This window comes from Melanerpes formicivorus, unplaced genomic scaffold (genome assembly GCF_026170545.1).
Source record: "Melanerpes formicivorus ecotype bairdi unplaced genomic scaffold, bMelFor1.0.p_v2 SCAF_5, whole genome shotgun sequence".
Taxonomy (NCBI): Eukaryota; Metazoa; Chordata; class Aves; order Piciformes; family Picidae; genus Melanerpes; species Melanerpes formicivorus.
The window spans coordinates 8,113,490-8,130,544 of NW_027142357.1; the positions used below are offsets into that span (position 1 = coordinate 8,113,490).

At 43.8% G+C, this 17,055-nt stretch overlaps 1 protein-coding gene across 6 annotated transcripts in view; it reads left to right on the top strand.

The window, feature by feature from the left end:
- Positions 1-17,055, top strand: part of SLC39A10 (solute carrier family 39 member 10) — a 64,005-nt gene that overhangs the window by 24,534 nt on the left and 22,416 nt on the right. For 2 of the 6 annotated variants that reach the window (XM_068137976.1, XM_068137977.1), the window contains exon 1: positions 127-289. The exons of 3 other annotated variants lie outside the window; for them this stretch is intronic. In XM_068137976.1, the coding sequence (XP_067994077.1) occupies positions 164-289 (126 nt within the window). In that variant the 5' untranslated portion in view covers positions 127-163. Of the gene's footprint in view, positions 1-126; positions 290-9,015; positions 9,354-17,055 lie in introns of those variants that run through there. One more of the 6 variants, XM_068137978.1, reaches the window with a different exon arrangement.

Consider the following 17,055-nt stretch of genomic DNA (forward strand, 5'->3'; position numbering starts at 1 on the left):
GAATTCCTGTGTTCTCATGCTATGTTATTTGACACACCCTGTAATACAATGTCCAAGAGAAGCACTTCTCGCTTATTTCAGATAAACTTCAGTAAAACTCCATGAGCAGGTTTTCGGATGAGAACTTCCCAGAATCTGGTCTCCTTCACATGGGATTTTGGCAATGAGCCAGACCAGACCAGGAACTCGAGAGCTGGAGAGCTGGAGAGCCCCCAGCATTGTCTTTTCAAGTGTCTCTTCACTGCTTTGCCTAAAATATTCTTATTCCAAGCTTCCTTGCAAATTATTAGTAAGTATTTGCTTTAGTTTTAGCTTCTGTTTAGTTTTAAGAAACAATGCCTTGATGATCCTGTGTGCAATTTCCTTCTTTTCATTGTATGTATTGATTTGCCAAAGGATGTTATGTTGTGCTGCAGCAGCGTATTCTCAGAATTTTAGTGAACTGGAAATGTGGGATTACAGGCTTTCAGATTTAACTTGCAGTTAATTCAGTGGATTTGTCTCTCATTTATTTAACATTAAATGAACAGTAAAGTAATTCTGAAAATGTGAATGGAATTACAGCATTTACCCACCTACAAAACCTTATATTAAACTACCTGAAATAAATGGAGACATTTTGCTGAAGTAAACACTGTGACCAGTGAGGCTGTGATTCCAACAACCCTGTGAAGGTACTGGGTTTAGGTATCCGAGTGGTCTGAAAGCCAAAAGCTATGGTGAGATTTGCTTTCACTAGCTACTCACTGTAATGTATGAACAGGGTGAAGACCTTCATGGGTCTCTTATTCATTCTAATAGCTAATAAATTTTAGTAGTAACTTAGACTGAAAAACAATTGTGGAGTTCTAAAGACACACCCTCCGTATGCTTGGAGAAAGCCACATTTTGGAAGCAGTTCCACAGACATTTATTGAGAGGTGGCACCATGACTAAATGATTAAATAAGTATCAATTTACTTCCAAGAGGTTGAATTTTGCCCTTACCTGGCCAAAACCCAGTAGTACTTGTTTCGTTTCTCGATTAATTTCAGACTTGAATATCCCTGCGTGCTTGTGGAGCATTTTGGTACACACCCAATAATGGAAACCTGTTATAAAGAATAGCTTTTGCTGTCAACCATCTTATTTTCTATGTACTTGGAAGGCTGTGCTTTACCAAAAAAAAAGCATGAACTCAAATCTGCAAGTTTTTCTTGAAGAAGTCCACAATAACTTCATCAGAGCTAGCACAGAGACTGAGATGAGTTTGCCCTGTGTGTATATAGAATGGATTTTTACTTACATGTATAAAGCGGGAGGTGAGAGATAGGAGGGAAGGTTATTCAAGAGGCCTGGGAAGACACAGAATGCGAGAGAACAAGTATTTTCAAAGCAGTAACTTTCCCCTCTTGCTTCTCAATTTCAGTGTTGACAAAACTGGCACTAAATTTGTCTCAGACTGCTTGGCTTTCCCGGACTTTGACAGCCCATCAGTTACCTCAGCACTGTTAGTGTAACCCAACCACTGCAGAAATGGTCTTGTTTTCTCTTTCCTTGTTTACTGGCATTCCCACCCTTGGGTCTTCTTAGAGTTCTCTCGGTGCTCTAATACAAGTCATATATATCACCAAACATGTCAGCAAACATGCATCACTGCATCCTCTTTCACAAGCACTCTCACTAGTCCCATGCTGCCTTGAGGAAATGCTTCCAAACTTCCCTTCCTCTTCTAAAAGGTAATGGGATTTATTTATCACTGTGTTACTCTGCCCTGCTGCTGCTACAGCTTGCTCACAGTGGAGTTACTGCTGCTTTACAGCTACAGGCATCAAGTGGGGCTGTTAAGTCAGGCAGATGAAAAATAGCCATGAAACAGGCTTCCCCATTTCTCTCCTCTCTTCCCAGCTTCTAGCTGTGCAACATCCACACAGCCTGTGTCTCCAAGTAATTTCACTAGTATTCATCTCTGATGTTCATATTTCTTGTCATTTACACCACATTCTACATGTCCCTGTACTTCATCTTTTTGACTATCAGCTAAAGTATACTCACATCTTTGTAGTTGTTTATACTTAAATCCACACTCCTACTTGTGTCATTAAAACTGCAATTACCACTTAACTGTGCACAGCACTCTGGGGCAGCAACATAGAAAATGAAGCTGCAGCACCTTCTAGTACTGTCAAATGGTTATATGATTGTTTGGAAATTGGGCTGTTTCCTAATGCCATTTATACTCCTGGAACCTCTTTACTTATCTTCTGTAGAAACAGGAGAGTTTAATGTGCTTTTACATTGTGAAATACAGGTGGAACAAATACAAACATGTAAAATATGGGGGGAAACCCCAAGAACCTCAGTCTATGCCAGCATTTCAAAGCCAAAGTATTTTGTATCTACTTTTAAAACTGATGGCACTCTGAAGGTAAGCATCCTACTGTTTCCTCCAGTTCCCATTTATGTAAATACCAAGCATAGGAGGATAAACACTGCCAAGCTTAAGCTACCTCTTTCCCTACCTCTGATCAATAACTTTGATTTTTGGAGCCTTTTGGTTGACTTCAGATTTTGCTACTGTTACAACAGATTTAAAAGCAAACAAAACCACCCATTTCATTGTTCACTTTATTTCTGCAAACCATGCCTTTGTTTCTTCTCCCTGCCAGTGCATGTCCATGTCTCCTGTCTTCTCTGTAAGTGTTCGTTTAAATCTTTGGATCTATGGTAAAGTGATGACGCTGTATGACACTCTAGCTTATTCATTCATGCTTAAGTTACTGAAGTGTGTCTGCAGTAGCTCAGAGCAGAAGTTGCATAGGTGATCAGTATCACCTGAGGCATTCAAAACAGGTAACCAGTAACTTGTGGGTGGTTTTGCTTCCTGATTCTGCCTGCTGATAACAAAGGAACTGCAGGAGGTTGAAGTTTGTTGTTTCCACTTCCAGGGGCCACAGAGGTGAAGGAAATGGGGAACTTCATTCCAGCTGCCTACTAAAATCCAGCTTTAGACGAGAAACAGTTGTATCATTCTGCCAGGCTTAGGTTATGCATAAGCACTGCCAGTTATGAAAATAGTGGTTAAAAGCTGGCAGAGACTGACACAAAAGATACTGACCTTCATTTTTTTACTTTAATCTGCTCATTGGCTCTTTCAAATAATGTCAAGGACAGTACCATTAAATGTTTCCATTCTGTTTGAGGAGAGGGTGTCAAACAAATTCCTCAGCATGGGAAGAGATTAAAGTCAATACTTCCCCTGCAGTCAGGTGGGTCAGTTCTGGAATGCATCCAGTTTGCTCTCAGAAGTGCAAGCCTTCAGAGGAATTTTCAGTTGACCCCACCCAGCCAGCACAGTTTTGCTGAATGTTTTGAACCCTGCCTGGCTCCAGCAGAAAATATCCCATATTTATTGATAAAGAGCTTTCCTCTGATTATGATCACAAGTTCTTTGTGCTCAGCAGTCTCACCCCAGCCGTGTGCTGAAGGAAGCTGGCCTTCAGAGTGCCATCAGTTTTAAAAGTAGATAAAATAAAAGATACCTTGGCTTTGAAATGCTGGCATAGACTGCTGCAACTAGCAGAGATGCCAGAAACAACAGGCAGGAAGGACAGGAGAAACACAAATATACCTGAGTTTGCAAGAGAGGAAGGTAGCTGTGACATACTGTCCTCACTTTCTAAGATCTTCTACTTTGAATCTTATCCCAGCCCTGCTACCAGCAACTCCTGTGTGCTTCAGACCCAGTGAAAGGGCTTTGGGCTGCTTCAGACAGTAGGACTGGCAAGATGTTTAAACAAAGTAACAACAAAACAAAGAGAGAATAATTTAGTAAAGTAAAATTTGCCTGGCAGGAGTTTTCCTTTGGATAACATATGCTGGTGTTTGCTAGCTTTGCACAATGAACCAAAGGTCTACCAGTCATACTGGCTTCCTTCCATGTTGCAGAAAAAAGCTTTGTGTGGAACAAATATTTCAGCTGTCGCTGAAGGATCACACCGTTTTGTTTACGTCCTTTAATGTTTGCATGACCTTTGATCTGGAACCGATGAAAAAAGGTTTTGATTTTTTTTGCGTCCTTGCAATTAAACTGAGGCAGTGTGGTCTCAATGATCACATAGTGAGGTGGACTCTGAACTGGCTGAAGGAAAGAAGTCAGAGTTGTGGTCAACGGGACAGAGTCTAGTTGGAGGCCTGTGTCTTTATTTGAGTCCCTCAGGGGTCAGTACTGGGACCAGTACTGTTCAATATATTCATTGATGACTTGGATGAGGGCGAAGAGTGCACTGTCAGCAACTTTGCTGATAGCACAAAGCTGGGTGGAGTGGCTGACACACCAGAAGGTTGTGCTGCTATTCAGCGAGATTTGGACACAGGCTGGAGAGCTGGGCAGGGAGAAATTTAATGAAGTTCAACAAGGGCAAGTGTAGAGTCTTGCACCTGGGAAGGAACAATTCCATGCACCAGCATAGATTGGGGACTGAGTTGCTGGAGAGCAGTGAAGGTGAAAGGGACCTGGGGGTCCTGGTGGATGGACGGATGACCATGAGCCAGTACTGTGCTCTTGTGGCCAGGAAGGACAATGCTATTCTGGGGTGGATTAGAAGGAGTGTGACCAGTAGGTCAAGAGAGGTTCTTCTCCCTCTCTACTCTGCACTGGTGAGGCTGCATCTGGAATACTGTGTCCAGTTCTGGGCCCTTCAGTTCAAGAAAGACAGTGAGCTACTTGAAAGAGTCCAGTGTAGAGCCACTAGAATGATGGAGTGGAACATCTTCTGTACGAGGAGAGACTGAGGGAGCTGGTGTCCTTTAGCTTGGAGAAGTGAAGGCTGAGAGGTGACCTCATCAGTGTTGGTACATGTGTAAGAGGATGGAGCCAGGCTCTTCTTGGTGGTGCCCAGTGACAGGACAAGGGGCAATGGGTGGAAGTTGAGGCATAGGAAGTTTCATGCAAATATGAGGGAAAACTTTTTCGCTGTGAGGGTAATGGAGCACTAGAACAGGCAGCCCAAGGGGGTTGTGGAGTCTCCCTCTCTGGAGATATTCAAAACTTGTCTGGAAGTGTTCCTGTGTAATCTGGTGTAGGTGATCCTGCTCTGGCAGGGGGGTTGGACTAGATGATCTTTTAAGGTCCCTTCCACCCCTGAAATTCTGTGATTATGTAAAAATTTCAGCTTTTGCTGAAAACCAGACCCAAAAGCCCAGCCTCTTCCCACAGGCTCACTTAAACATTCTGAAACAAAGATCTGTAAAACCTGTATCTTGTTTTAGCATGTTAAACAACAACAAACAAAGAAAAAACACACAACTGTCACTGATATTGGTACTTTTTCTTCAAAACCTACACAAATGCCCAGCTCTATATACTGTTTGAGCAGAGGAGGTTGTACATATTGTTGTAAGAGAAGAAGGATACAAATTGTTTAAAAATCCAAAAAGCTCATGTGGATTTCCCTTTTTGCTCTATCTCATAAGTAAAGGAACTTTGGAAATTATACTTTCTACTTGGTGCAAAACTAGGCAGATCTACTTTGAATTGCCATTGGAATTCAGACAGTTGAAATCAGTCAGAACTAACTGGTTAACAATTGTTATCTGCCAAGCAAGTGCTGAAACTAGATCACCCAGTTTAGCAGGAATGTGAAAAAAGCAAATGCAGTCTCTAGCAAAAGTACCTCTTTTTTTTTATGTATGCTCTCAAACAAACTCAGGCTTAAAATTAATTGTGAATAAACCAAGTAGCCCTGAGGCAGCAGAAGCCCTGAGGACATTGCTGCCCACTTCCACATATAAGCTTTAATCACAGAACCACTACTTGCTTGTAGGGAGACTTAATCTTGCTCTGATGATTCAACACCTTCACTGAAGTCTGTACAACAGACAAAAGTGTTTGCTGCTTCAGCACTCAAATCTTAGTGCCCGCTTCTCTAGTCTGGGAACGAGTACATATCAAACCACCCAGTAGGCAAAGGACAAGGACGTTTCTACCATACAGCTAACTATGTATGGTGTTACAGCAGTAAATGCAAAGCAGGAGAGATGACTGTCAACAGGTCATATTTTGAGATCCAGGTTATGTAATAAGGAAAGAAAATGTCTTCTGTATCATCACAGAATCATGGGATTCTGTGTTGGAGTGACCTCTGGCACTCATCCAGTCCAATGCCCCTGCTAAAGCAGGCCACCCAGAGCAGGTTGCCCAGGATCAGAATGTCCAGGTGCGTTTGGAATCCCAAAGGAGACTCTAGAACCTCTGTGAGCAGCCTGCTCCAGGACTCTCATACTCTCACAGGAAAGTGTTAGCTCATGTTCAGATGTAATCTTCTGGGTTCCAGTTCTGTTGCAAAAGTATAGTAAAATATTGTTCTGTTTGAAGCTTGACAAGTCAGTGTGGATTTGCTGCACACATTTGTGTTCTCTCACACCAGCAGCAGTAATGCAGTGCTGGCTGCTCTGCTCTCTTCTACCAGCTACCCTGAAGCACAGAAAGCTCTTCCACATGCTTTACATGGACAAATACTTCTCCGCTGTATGCTCTTCCTGTTAATCCCTGATTTAATAGGTTTTGTCCTGGCTTTCTGAAGCTAAAATACAGAAACTTGTACTTTCTATAAGTAGTGATAAGGAGGCAGGCAACTCTTGCACTAAAATATATAGTTAAAACCACATAGAAGTAATCTAGCTGCAAGACACAACTACAGGGGAAAAATATCCTAGGTATAAATAAGCTTTTTAGCCTATCAAGAGAAAGGCTTCATCAGACTAACTGGGAGGATTATGGCCTAATTTAAAATCCAAGGTGAGACTCACTTCTTGGTGGGAAAGGATTCTCTGCCTCTAGTGCTGACAGGCCTACTGATGGTCCCTTCTGGCTCAAAAACACACAGATAACATGTTAGAGCATGTAGCAGCTAGATAGTAGGAGGACTTCTGCAGAGAGAAACTACTACTATAGAGGTACCCTTTTTAAGGTATATTTGGAAAGTAGCTAGGTAGCATCAGTACCCCCACAATTAAGGATGAAAAAAGAACACAACTTTACATTTTTTAATTCTTTGCATTCAGTGGATTTCTTTCTAGACAACACAGGCACACAAATCAGTGATAAACAGTGAGAATTGTGGTAGGTGTCTATAACCAAGGTCAGCGTCAGATCTATGTTTTATTTGCAGCACAGTAATTCTGTGAGATAAAGGAGGCTCTGAGGCAGAAATAATTCAAATGAATGTAGAAATGATCTAGTTAAACGTCTTGGTGTAGGACTTCATGACCACTTTAACAGGGCCTAAAACTTGACCTAAGCAGAAGTTAGCCAATATTTGGACTAGAAAGGTTTGTATTCCAGTGATTGATTCATTAAGCTATTTGCAGGGAGAATTAGGGATGGAATATTGGTGTTCTTTTCCTCCCTCAAAATAAATACTAAAGAGAGAATAAGGTGTTGGAAGAGATTTGACATTAGAAAGTCTGTCACTGAGGCATGAAAATGATGGTTAAAAAAAAATAAGGGAGTAATTGGAAAACTCGGTAAAGGTTCAGTATCACAGATGTAAAGATTAGTGTAGCGGTAACACACAAAGTGGATGTGATCTTAAGTCCAGAACCGTTTGATCAGAGTCTTTAGCAGTTTGTTACATTATCCTCATTATAATGAACGTTGATCTGCATTGGAGAAGTTTACTTTGGTTTCCTTTTGCACTGTGACTTCCAGTATCATGTTTACATGCTGGAGTCTTAGCGATGCCAACTGTTTTAGTTCTAAATAAGCACTATTAATCTGTTAGATTTTTTTTTTAGATTTCAAACTGGTTTTGTTTTCGAGGGATGTGTCACAAAGCACAAATCCCCATTTGGGAGGTGGCTGGGGTGGATAACCCCTGGGTAAAGCCTGGATTGAGATAGGACTATGGATAGGATTGGTTTTGGGCCCTGCCAGGCCAGACTTGGGATAGTGCTGGTGAGAATCACCGGGTTTAACAAAGGATCAAGTTTAGAAGGGTTGAGGTGAATCAGTTCACTTAGGCAGTACGAGTCTTAAAGATAACCATGTGCCTACATAGCAAACAGAGGGGAGGTTGGTTTGAGTGAAGCCTGCTGTGGAAACATTATTTTGGCAGGAAAAATGGGTGAAAATCGTATGCAAATTTCTCAGAAAGAAAAATGAACAGCATAAAAATTATTTGAACTGTTCCTACGATGCAATTCTGCCTTTGAACATATTTTATACAAATAACCACTGCAGAACAAGCTGGTTTATTTTTAATAGTATTTGCTCTAAACGACTCCTGTACCCTGCATGCATTAGAAACCAAGATGTCTACTGATGGTGTGGGCTGTTCCAGGAAGGGTTTTAATTTACATACAATGTGACATTCATGGGGATTGTGTTAGGTCAACAGGTGTTGCCTAGGAATCTAATGTATTGTGATGAAGGACGCCACTGGGAAGAGTCCGATGTTCACCATCTAAACAGTTTTTGCTTTGATTACACGAAGAAGCTTGACACGGCTTTCTACTTCGATAAATAGAAGCATAACACGCGTCTGGGTCGCGCAGTTTCCGCGGCACGAGAGCCGAGCTCTACCCAGGGAGTAACCCTTTTAAACCTGACAGACCGCTTCTCCCCGCTCTATCGGCAGCCGCCAGCTCCCTCCGCGGTTGCAGAGCCGACAGCGAAGGCCCGGCCGGCAATGCAGGGGCAGGCCCTGCTCTCGGCCGAGTGGCGGCCCCTGTACCCGGCCAACTGCTCAGACTGCCCTCCGTCAGAGCCAACATCGCCACACCGCTGCCCGATTTCCTTCCCTCGCTCCCGTCGGGGCAGGGGTGGCAGGTCCGCGTCCCCCACGGGGGACCGCAAGGTTCTCGGTAGCCGCGGGTTTGCGCGAGCCCCGCAACCCGGCGCGCGCCGCGCTCTCCAGAATAGAGAGCGCAGGCGGCACGGCTACCGCCGGCGCTCCACAAATCACCGGTTGGGGCCGTGACGCTCCTGCCGTGGAGCGGCGCCTCGCTTCCCGTCCTGTTTCCCGCCGCCCCGGCCGCCTGCCGGCTCCCAGCGTTTGAGTGATGAGCGCAAGCCGCCGCAGGGAGGGGGGCGAGACCCGCTGCGCCATTTTCGTAGCCCGCGGTAGAGCAGGGGAGGGGGAGTAAGGGAGGAAATGGCTCCGCATTGGGTAAACCAGGCTGCGGGGACGCGCGTGCAGCCCGCTCCGCATCGTGCGTAGGGGTGAGTGTGCAGAGGGCGTCAGGTTTGGCGTAGACGTGGTTGGTGAATAGCGTATCGGCGGCGGCTGCAGGAGCTGCAGGAGGAGGAGGAGGAGGCGCCGCGGCGGTTTGGTACCGAGCGGAGAGGGAGATGCACACGGCACTCGAGTGAGGTAGCTATAAAACCCCATTTGTTTACATTCCCTCCCCCACAACCGGCCGGCGCCGCGGTGAGGGTGGCGGCCGGCCCGGGGCTGGCGGCGGCGGCGCGTTTGGGGGGCAAGGGGGGGTGACAGGGCTTGCGGACGACGAGAAGGAGCCGGTGACGATCGGCAGTAGCGGACACTACCTTCCCGGGATGCGGAGCGGCATGCGGGGGGACGCGACGGCGTGGCCGCCTCATCGCGAGACCCTTGTCTGGGCCGGGGGTTGCGCGGGTGGGCGAGGGAGACCGGCGGGTGGTGGTTGGGGGGGTGTATGTGCGGGGAGGTTGGGGGCCGTGCCCGGCCTTCCCCCCACCCCCAGAGGCAGAGGAGCACGAGGCGCCGCCGCGGTCCTGGCGCATCCCCCCACCCCCTTTCTTCCTCCTTACGCTCTAGAGTCGACCATGCGGCAGGTAACTTCCCTGGCCCCCCTCTCCCTCAACGAGAGCAGGGTGGCGGCGGCTACGGGGCTGTCTTTGCCTTCGCCGTTTTCAGCGGGTAGGGGGACCCGAGGGAGGCAGGGAGGATGCGACTGTTGAAGGGGCGGGGGGTTCGGCCCGGGGAGGCTGCTCGGGGCCCAGCAGCACCGAGCGCTGCCTTCGCCTCTGCTCTTGCACTTCTGCCGTACGCTTCCTGTTGGAAGGGCCCGGGCTCCGGCCCCGCTGAGCCGGCTGTGCGCAGCCACGTGGAGGCCCCGAGTTGTAGGGAGACGGGGCTGTCCCTTGCCGTGGCGCGCAGGGTGCCGCGGAGGGGGGCGAGAGTGGCGGTGCGTGCGCGATCGGCTGTCGTGGTCTTTTGCCATGTTCGTTCGGGGGCAGCATGTTTGTGGCGGTCTGTAAAGCCACGCGAGTAACGCTTGGCTTGAAGCTCTTCAGAACCTGCTTTCGGGTTGTACCCTGCACATAACTTTCAACAAAAGTGTGGGAGGGTCGGATCTTGTTGCTGAGTGTGGCATACCTTACACAGAAACAGTGAACTGTTACACTGAGCTTTCTACTGCTCTCACTGCGTCCTTTGGAAACAGCAGTTAATGATGAAACTTTGGAATAAAATCCCTCTTGTAAAACTTAAGTTATCTTTGTCTTTTTGGGGGGCTTCTCTTAGAAATGTTCGTACCTGCTCTTAAACTCTTCCAAGTGAGGAATAAATCTTGTTTTCTAGCGTTATGGACATTTCTTCATAATACTTTTTTTTTTTAATCCAGGTAAGATGATGTACTGTAATGCTGAAGGACCCTATGATACTTGAAGCCTGGTGCGGCTTTGAAAATGCACAGTGGAAGGCCTGGTTAGATACCAGAAACTGGGAGCAATTGCCATCTAGTAACAACAGTAATTCCTGGGGTATTTCAACTAGTCTAGTCTAGTGTTGCTTTTGGGAGGTACTAACTGATAAAATAGCATAAAAATGGGAAACTCTATACATAAAAATAATCCTCTGAGACAGATTTATTTTGATTAATGTTCCTTCCTCCTGTAGTGTGTTAGTGCTTCCCAGATTAGCTTCCATAAAAAAACAGGTACTAAGGTTGGAATATGTATCCAGTCAGTCCTAGAAGGTGGAATTACAGAGAAGTGGTTCAAAAAAGCACAAGCAGGCCTAGCTGTCATTACGACTGCTTCTCCCATTGTAAAAATAAAAAAGTGAAATGGTATGATCAAGGTGATCCAGGCTTGTTCCAGAAAGTTCAGTTAATGTGAAAAAACAGATCCTGGTGCTGACCTTTTGTCTATGGAAGTGATGGAAGTACTCCTGTTTAATTAGTGATCTCAACTAAGACTTGGTGTAACGATATCCGTGTTTCAGAGTTAACATCCTGGAAAGTCATTGGGAGAGCACAGAGTGCGTGTGTTAACTAGGCCTTGCATGTTAATAAGCCATTCCTTTTAAATACTGAGTAGGAAATGCTGCTAACACCTTCTGTAATAAGTGTATACACGTGGAAAAGTGAAATACATCCAACCTGGCACAGATTTCCTTTGTGATTCAAGGAGCTGTAACTCAAGTTACTTCATAGTCCACTTTCTGCAAAGCAGTGGCCAATACAAGCAGGAAGAAACTTTAAGCAGTGCCTAGATCACATAGGCTTCCAGCCCGAGTGCGTGTTGTCCCAGAGGAAGTGTGTTCAGACTTGTTTGCTTTGGTGGTCCAGTTTTAACCTCGTTTGATCGTGGTTCTGCCCATTGTAGTGACACTTCTGTCTTTTGTAAGTGTAAGTTTGTTTTTAATATATGATGGTGTGCTAGTTTTAGGCACTTGATAAATGGGTCTGAATTTGGAAATAGGTAGGTGTTTTCATTAGGTGAGATTACTGAACTAAAATAACACAAGCTACTTAAAAACCTAAGCTCCGTGACACTTTTCCTGAAGGTTAATATTTGGTCTTTAACGATGCTGAAACTGTGGAAAGGCTAGCATCTTCACTAGCTTTCCTATGGAACCAGGGATGGACAGGCCTAACCACCTGTGCCAACAAAAACATACTAGCAGAAGAGAAAACACCTCCCTTTTCCTCACAGTTTGGCTGTCAACTGTCAGAACGCTGGCTATTTTCTAGTGCTTTTTCAGAACTGTCAAATGAACATACTCTGACTTCTCATAACACATCAAGATTGTCAGTACAAGTTTCGGTAAGGAAAGCTTAATCATAGTTCTGTGAGCTTTAGGTGTGAAGAGAGTCCTGTGAATACTAAGAATTTACAAGTTTTGGGGAGCAGCTTCTGTTCTTGTGAAAAATCAGTGTAATATGTTGTTTTTCTAAGGGACTCCCAACTTAATTTGGAAAGCAATCATTTAAAACTTGTCACTTGGAAAGTATGTATCTTTGGGGGTGGGCTACTGAAGTTATCTTAAATGGGAGCTGGTTTTTTCAGCTTGCTCATAAGCTTGAGGTGACAAACACTTGAAGCAGAAAGAATTTGGATTGTTGTAGGTCATTCTTTGATTAAAACTGGGATGTTATTTGAAATGCACCCACTAAAGTCTGGTAAAGAAATGTGTAGCAATTAGGCAAAGCTAATAAAACCAAGCATTGAAGTTTCCAAACCTGATTGAAATGCTGGAAACCATGTCCTGTCTATGCTGTAATCTGAAGAGAAGGAAAATGTGTGCTGCCATCAGTCCGTAGATTGGTTGTGTTCTGTGTGCTGCTGTATCAGCGCCATTTCTCCAGGGTTTGTCATGTCATAGACATCTGACATGTGAAGTAAAAAAGAAGCTGTTTAATGTCACTTGTGCTTCAATACCTCTTGTGATAATCCAAACCCTGCACAGCTTTTAATACCCCAAAAGCTGGAAGCCAGCATGACAGACTGGGAAGATGATGGTTTCCTGATGTTGGTCTCAAAAGCTTATGAGAAGGGCTGTTGAAATTACATGTAGGGTGCCCATGCTGGGGAATATGGTTCATTGCACTGGAAATGTTCTCATTTTCTAGGTATCATGTGCTGCCTCAGCTCCCTTCCCATTTTCTGATTATTTTTTCTGTGTTGATAGGGAATGACTCAGCTGTTGCCTCTTTTTTCTTTCTTAGCTTTTGATCACCTAAGAGCTTCATTTTCATCTGGCTGTCACCTTCTCTATAGCTTGCTGCTTTCCAAAGCAGTCTGATGAGAGTGAAGGGAGTCTGCTGGTTCTGCTAATGCAGAATTAGACTTGCTAAAACCTGTTAGAAGGTTTATACTGCATCAGCTCAGTGGAGGGATTTGATTGTCAGCTGCTGCTCTCTGAACAGAAACAGGAAGAAGTATTTCTGAAACATCAGAGCTTGAACATCAGCAGAATAAACCTAGCGAGCTGTGGATCAGTTTGCTCGTGGTTCTTAGAAATTGTTAGCAGTGAAAATTAATGGAATTAGTCTCCATGTTTCGTTTAGAGGGGAGGGTTGGTTTGGGGTTTCGTTTTCAGTGCCATGTTGGGGTTTTTGGTTGTTGCTTGGTGGGGGGTGGGGGGTGGGTTGTTTTGTTCTGTTTTTTTGAAGTGCAGTCTGAAGACAAATCTGGTTTTCACTTGTGAGGCATACATCTGGTTTGCAGTCTGACAGAGCAAATTGAGTGGCATGTTGGCAGAAGGCCTTCTAAGAGTCTGTGCAGCTGGTTCATTAATTAAATGTATTTTTAAACACAATTTTGAATTAATGGTAAGTGTTGTCAAGTAAAAAACTGCCAACCTCCAAATCCCAGAAATGGACTTTAATAATCACAACCTGCCAGGCACTGATTTAGCATAGCACATGTAAAAGGAACGTGTCTCTGTCCCATTTGTCAATGGGCCTTTCATGCCTTTTAACATACAGCAAGTATTTCAGCATAGCACAGGATGAAATAGGACCATACATTCATAGAATGGCTTGGGTTGGAAGGGACCTCAAAGATAATCTACTTCCAGCCCTCTGCCATGGGCAGGGACATCTACTACACCAGGTTGCTGAAGGCCCCATCCAACCTGTCCTTGAAGATTTTCAGGAAGGGAGTGTTTTGGTTAGCTTTGTTCTCAACAAACAATTTACCACTGTTCTTTTTTGCCCTCAGTTTCCTTTAAGATCCAGCCCTTCTCAAGATGTTCTCAGGTGTCCAGTCTTAGAAACTGTAAATACATAAATAGTATTGAGCACTGATGTTCATGCTACACGAGATCACTTTCAGCAGCCTGCTGTTTTACAAATGGCCTGCTCACTATTTCAACCTGCTATTAAAAAAAGCTAAAAATGCAGTAGGTGCACATCAGAGAATGCCAGGTAGCAGGTAAGAGATGTCTGCACTCTTGAGCATTTTTTCTTTTGATTATTTAGACATGACTAAGTTCACTACTGATCAGCAGATGTTACACTTTTATGGTTTTCCTCCTGATAACTTCATAGTATAGGTGTTTAATTTATAGGAAGAATAAAAGCACTGCTGCTGGTTTTAACACTTTATTGCAAGCATTACATTGTGTTCAAGGAAAGAATGGAGACATTCTTCTGAAATGGCTTTCAACAGGAAATTTGTCCACTGCTGTTTTTACAGTGTCATTGAAGAACTTTCTGAGTTGGTCAGTTGTTTCATTTGTGTTACAGACAAAATACTGTGTTAGGCTTCAGATCAACCAAATCTGCAAGCTGGTGTTGCCACCAAAAGCAAGGATGCTCTTTTTTTGTGTAGGCTGTAGTGTTTGTGCAGCTGCACAGGGAAGTGGATAGGAACAGTCATCTGTCTTGAAAATAATCTTATTTTCTTTTTCTAGGCTATTTTTCAGCAGAATATAATTGTACAGCTGCACAGTGAACAGATCAGCAAACAAATGTGCTGTTACACACAAAGGGGTTTGTGGGAGTGGGAATGGGGAGGGCAAGACTGCTGCTGTAAATCTTAAAATGTTTGTTGAACTCCAGCCTTAGTTCTAACAAAAGCATTTGCTTACTTTCAGTAGAAAATTCCAATACTAACATGCAGGTGTAACTGGTCCATGGTTTTGAGTATCTCATTCTTGCAAGTTCTGGTCTCTTAATAGGAGCTGACTGGAGGGTAGACTATTGGCACAAAATCAGACCAGCTCCATTATACATTCTGTGCATTGACAGCTGGTTTATGGGCTGTAGAAAAGGCTGAAAATTAATTCTTAATAAGCAGAACTAATGCTTGTAGAACTTCCAATTGCTTTGGTATTTTCTTGAGCTCTGAAAATGATTCTGTACTCAGCAATTTCTTACAAATAACTGAAGATTGCCCCTTTTCCCCCCCATTCAAAATAAAATAAATGCCCGTGTCTGGATAAGCGAGCTAGGAGATTGCTACTGTGTTACTTTAGGATCATTTTCTATTGTACTTGGGATTTGGCATTTCAAATACTTCACATTTCAGATTTTTCACAAGTTTTCCTGGCATGCCCAGTTATGCATAACTGCTTTCTGTACTGTTGAAGTCTTATCTGGTATTAACTCTGCAAATATGGCTCAGATCAGTTAGTTAATGGTAGGTTCTTACAGGGAGCCCCTCCTACTGGGCTGCAGGTTTTCAAATGAATGAGTTTTTCTTAAATCCGCAAACCTGGTACACTGATATTGAAGAGGGAAGAAAATACAGGAGATGGGTGAGAACTAAAGTTAGATATTGTTAATTGTAACTTTTTACATCTGTAGCATGTTTTCCTGTTTGTACATCCAGAAGCTAACACTCAGCTTTTAAAGGTTGAGAAAACAATGAGTGTAGTATTTGATTAAAAGCTTCTATGGCTTTCTTGCTGTCATTAGGTAATAGAGAGCTATAAACCTCACATTAATCATTTTAAAAAATAATTTATCTTCTTGTGTGCTAGATCAGTAGGACTTGATGTTCTGGTGTGGGGTAAAAACTTGGAATGTCAGAAATATAAAGCAGGTTCATTTGGATTTTCCAATTCCAGAATGTATTGAACTGAGTTTCAGTATGACGTACCACATGAGTTGCTGGAGTGGAAGTGGTAGGGATCTGCAAAAAAACTGTTTCTATATAATCAGTAGCTTTACTTCGAGAACCGCTTCTCTTCTTAAGAAAATTGCCATTTCTGATGAAGCTGTTACTCTGAGCAGTTCTTAACAGAAATGAATGATGGAGTGCTTAACTTTCCAGTGCTGAACAAGGGGAGTATCTTAGTTTAGTAACAATATTGCTCTGCTTTTAGCACCTGTTGTCTGTCTCGGTTCTCTCTTATCTTAGCCAAAGCATTTGTTTGGTATTTTTTTGCTAGATGTGACCTTCAGTTGAGTCTTAATTTTGTATGACTGCATTATTTGAATCAAAATTTATAGTTTTAAGAAAAGCCTAACTTTTGGATTGGCTTTCTCATTTCAGTGAAGCAGTTGGTGATAACATTAGCAAAATTGTGTTCGTACTCTAGGATTTAAATGAGGTTTTCTCACAAATAGAGTGCTATAAAAGAGCCACAGTTGAAATCATAGGCACTGTGGGGAAGTTTCAGGAGTCCAAGGGAAACTTGAATGAAATTTTTTTAAAAAGCAAACCAATTTTCATCAAAGGTGCATTTAGTTCTATAGCTGAAACTCCACAGGCAGGCATTGGGTTAGCGTGGAGGTATTGTGAAATTTCCATACAGAAAAGATAACTCTTTGCTGATATGCTCCTCAGGTACTGTGAGCTCAAGCCTCTGATATAAGAGGCTTGTATGTGGTAGTGCAATCAGAGCTGCATTTCATGTGAATTACTAGCTTCCACTGCTGCAGGAAGAGGGGAGGGAAGATCCATCTGGCAGCACTGTGATTTCTGGGGTGGCAGTGGGTGTGGCAGAGCTGCTTATCTTCAGCACCATGAATTTACACATTCACTTTACAACTAGACTTAGGGTGGGGATGTCCCACTGCCTGAGTGCATCCTGAAAGACTTGGCAGTTCAAGGAAAGTACTTGCTGTGATTCCCAGCTCTGGGCTCCACAGGTGCTGTGGTCTCTTAACCCAGTACATAGCTGGGTGATATTTTCTCTCATGTGTGTCCCGTTTGGAGGCCCAACCATCAGTGAGCAATGGAGGGAAGAAGGGGAGGCAACAGGGAATCAAATGAGTGAATAGAGGAAGGCAAAGGTTGACAGCAGCAGTAGGCAGAAACTTCTTCAGCTTTGGTGTAGCATTGTCCTCAGGCTGCCCTTCTGTATCCTTTTGAAGGGATTTGGGAGTCTTTAATGTTCTTATATTGAGATCAGC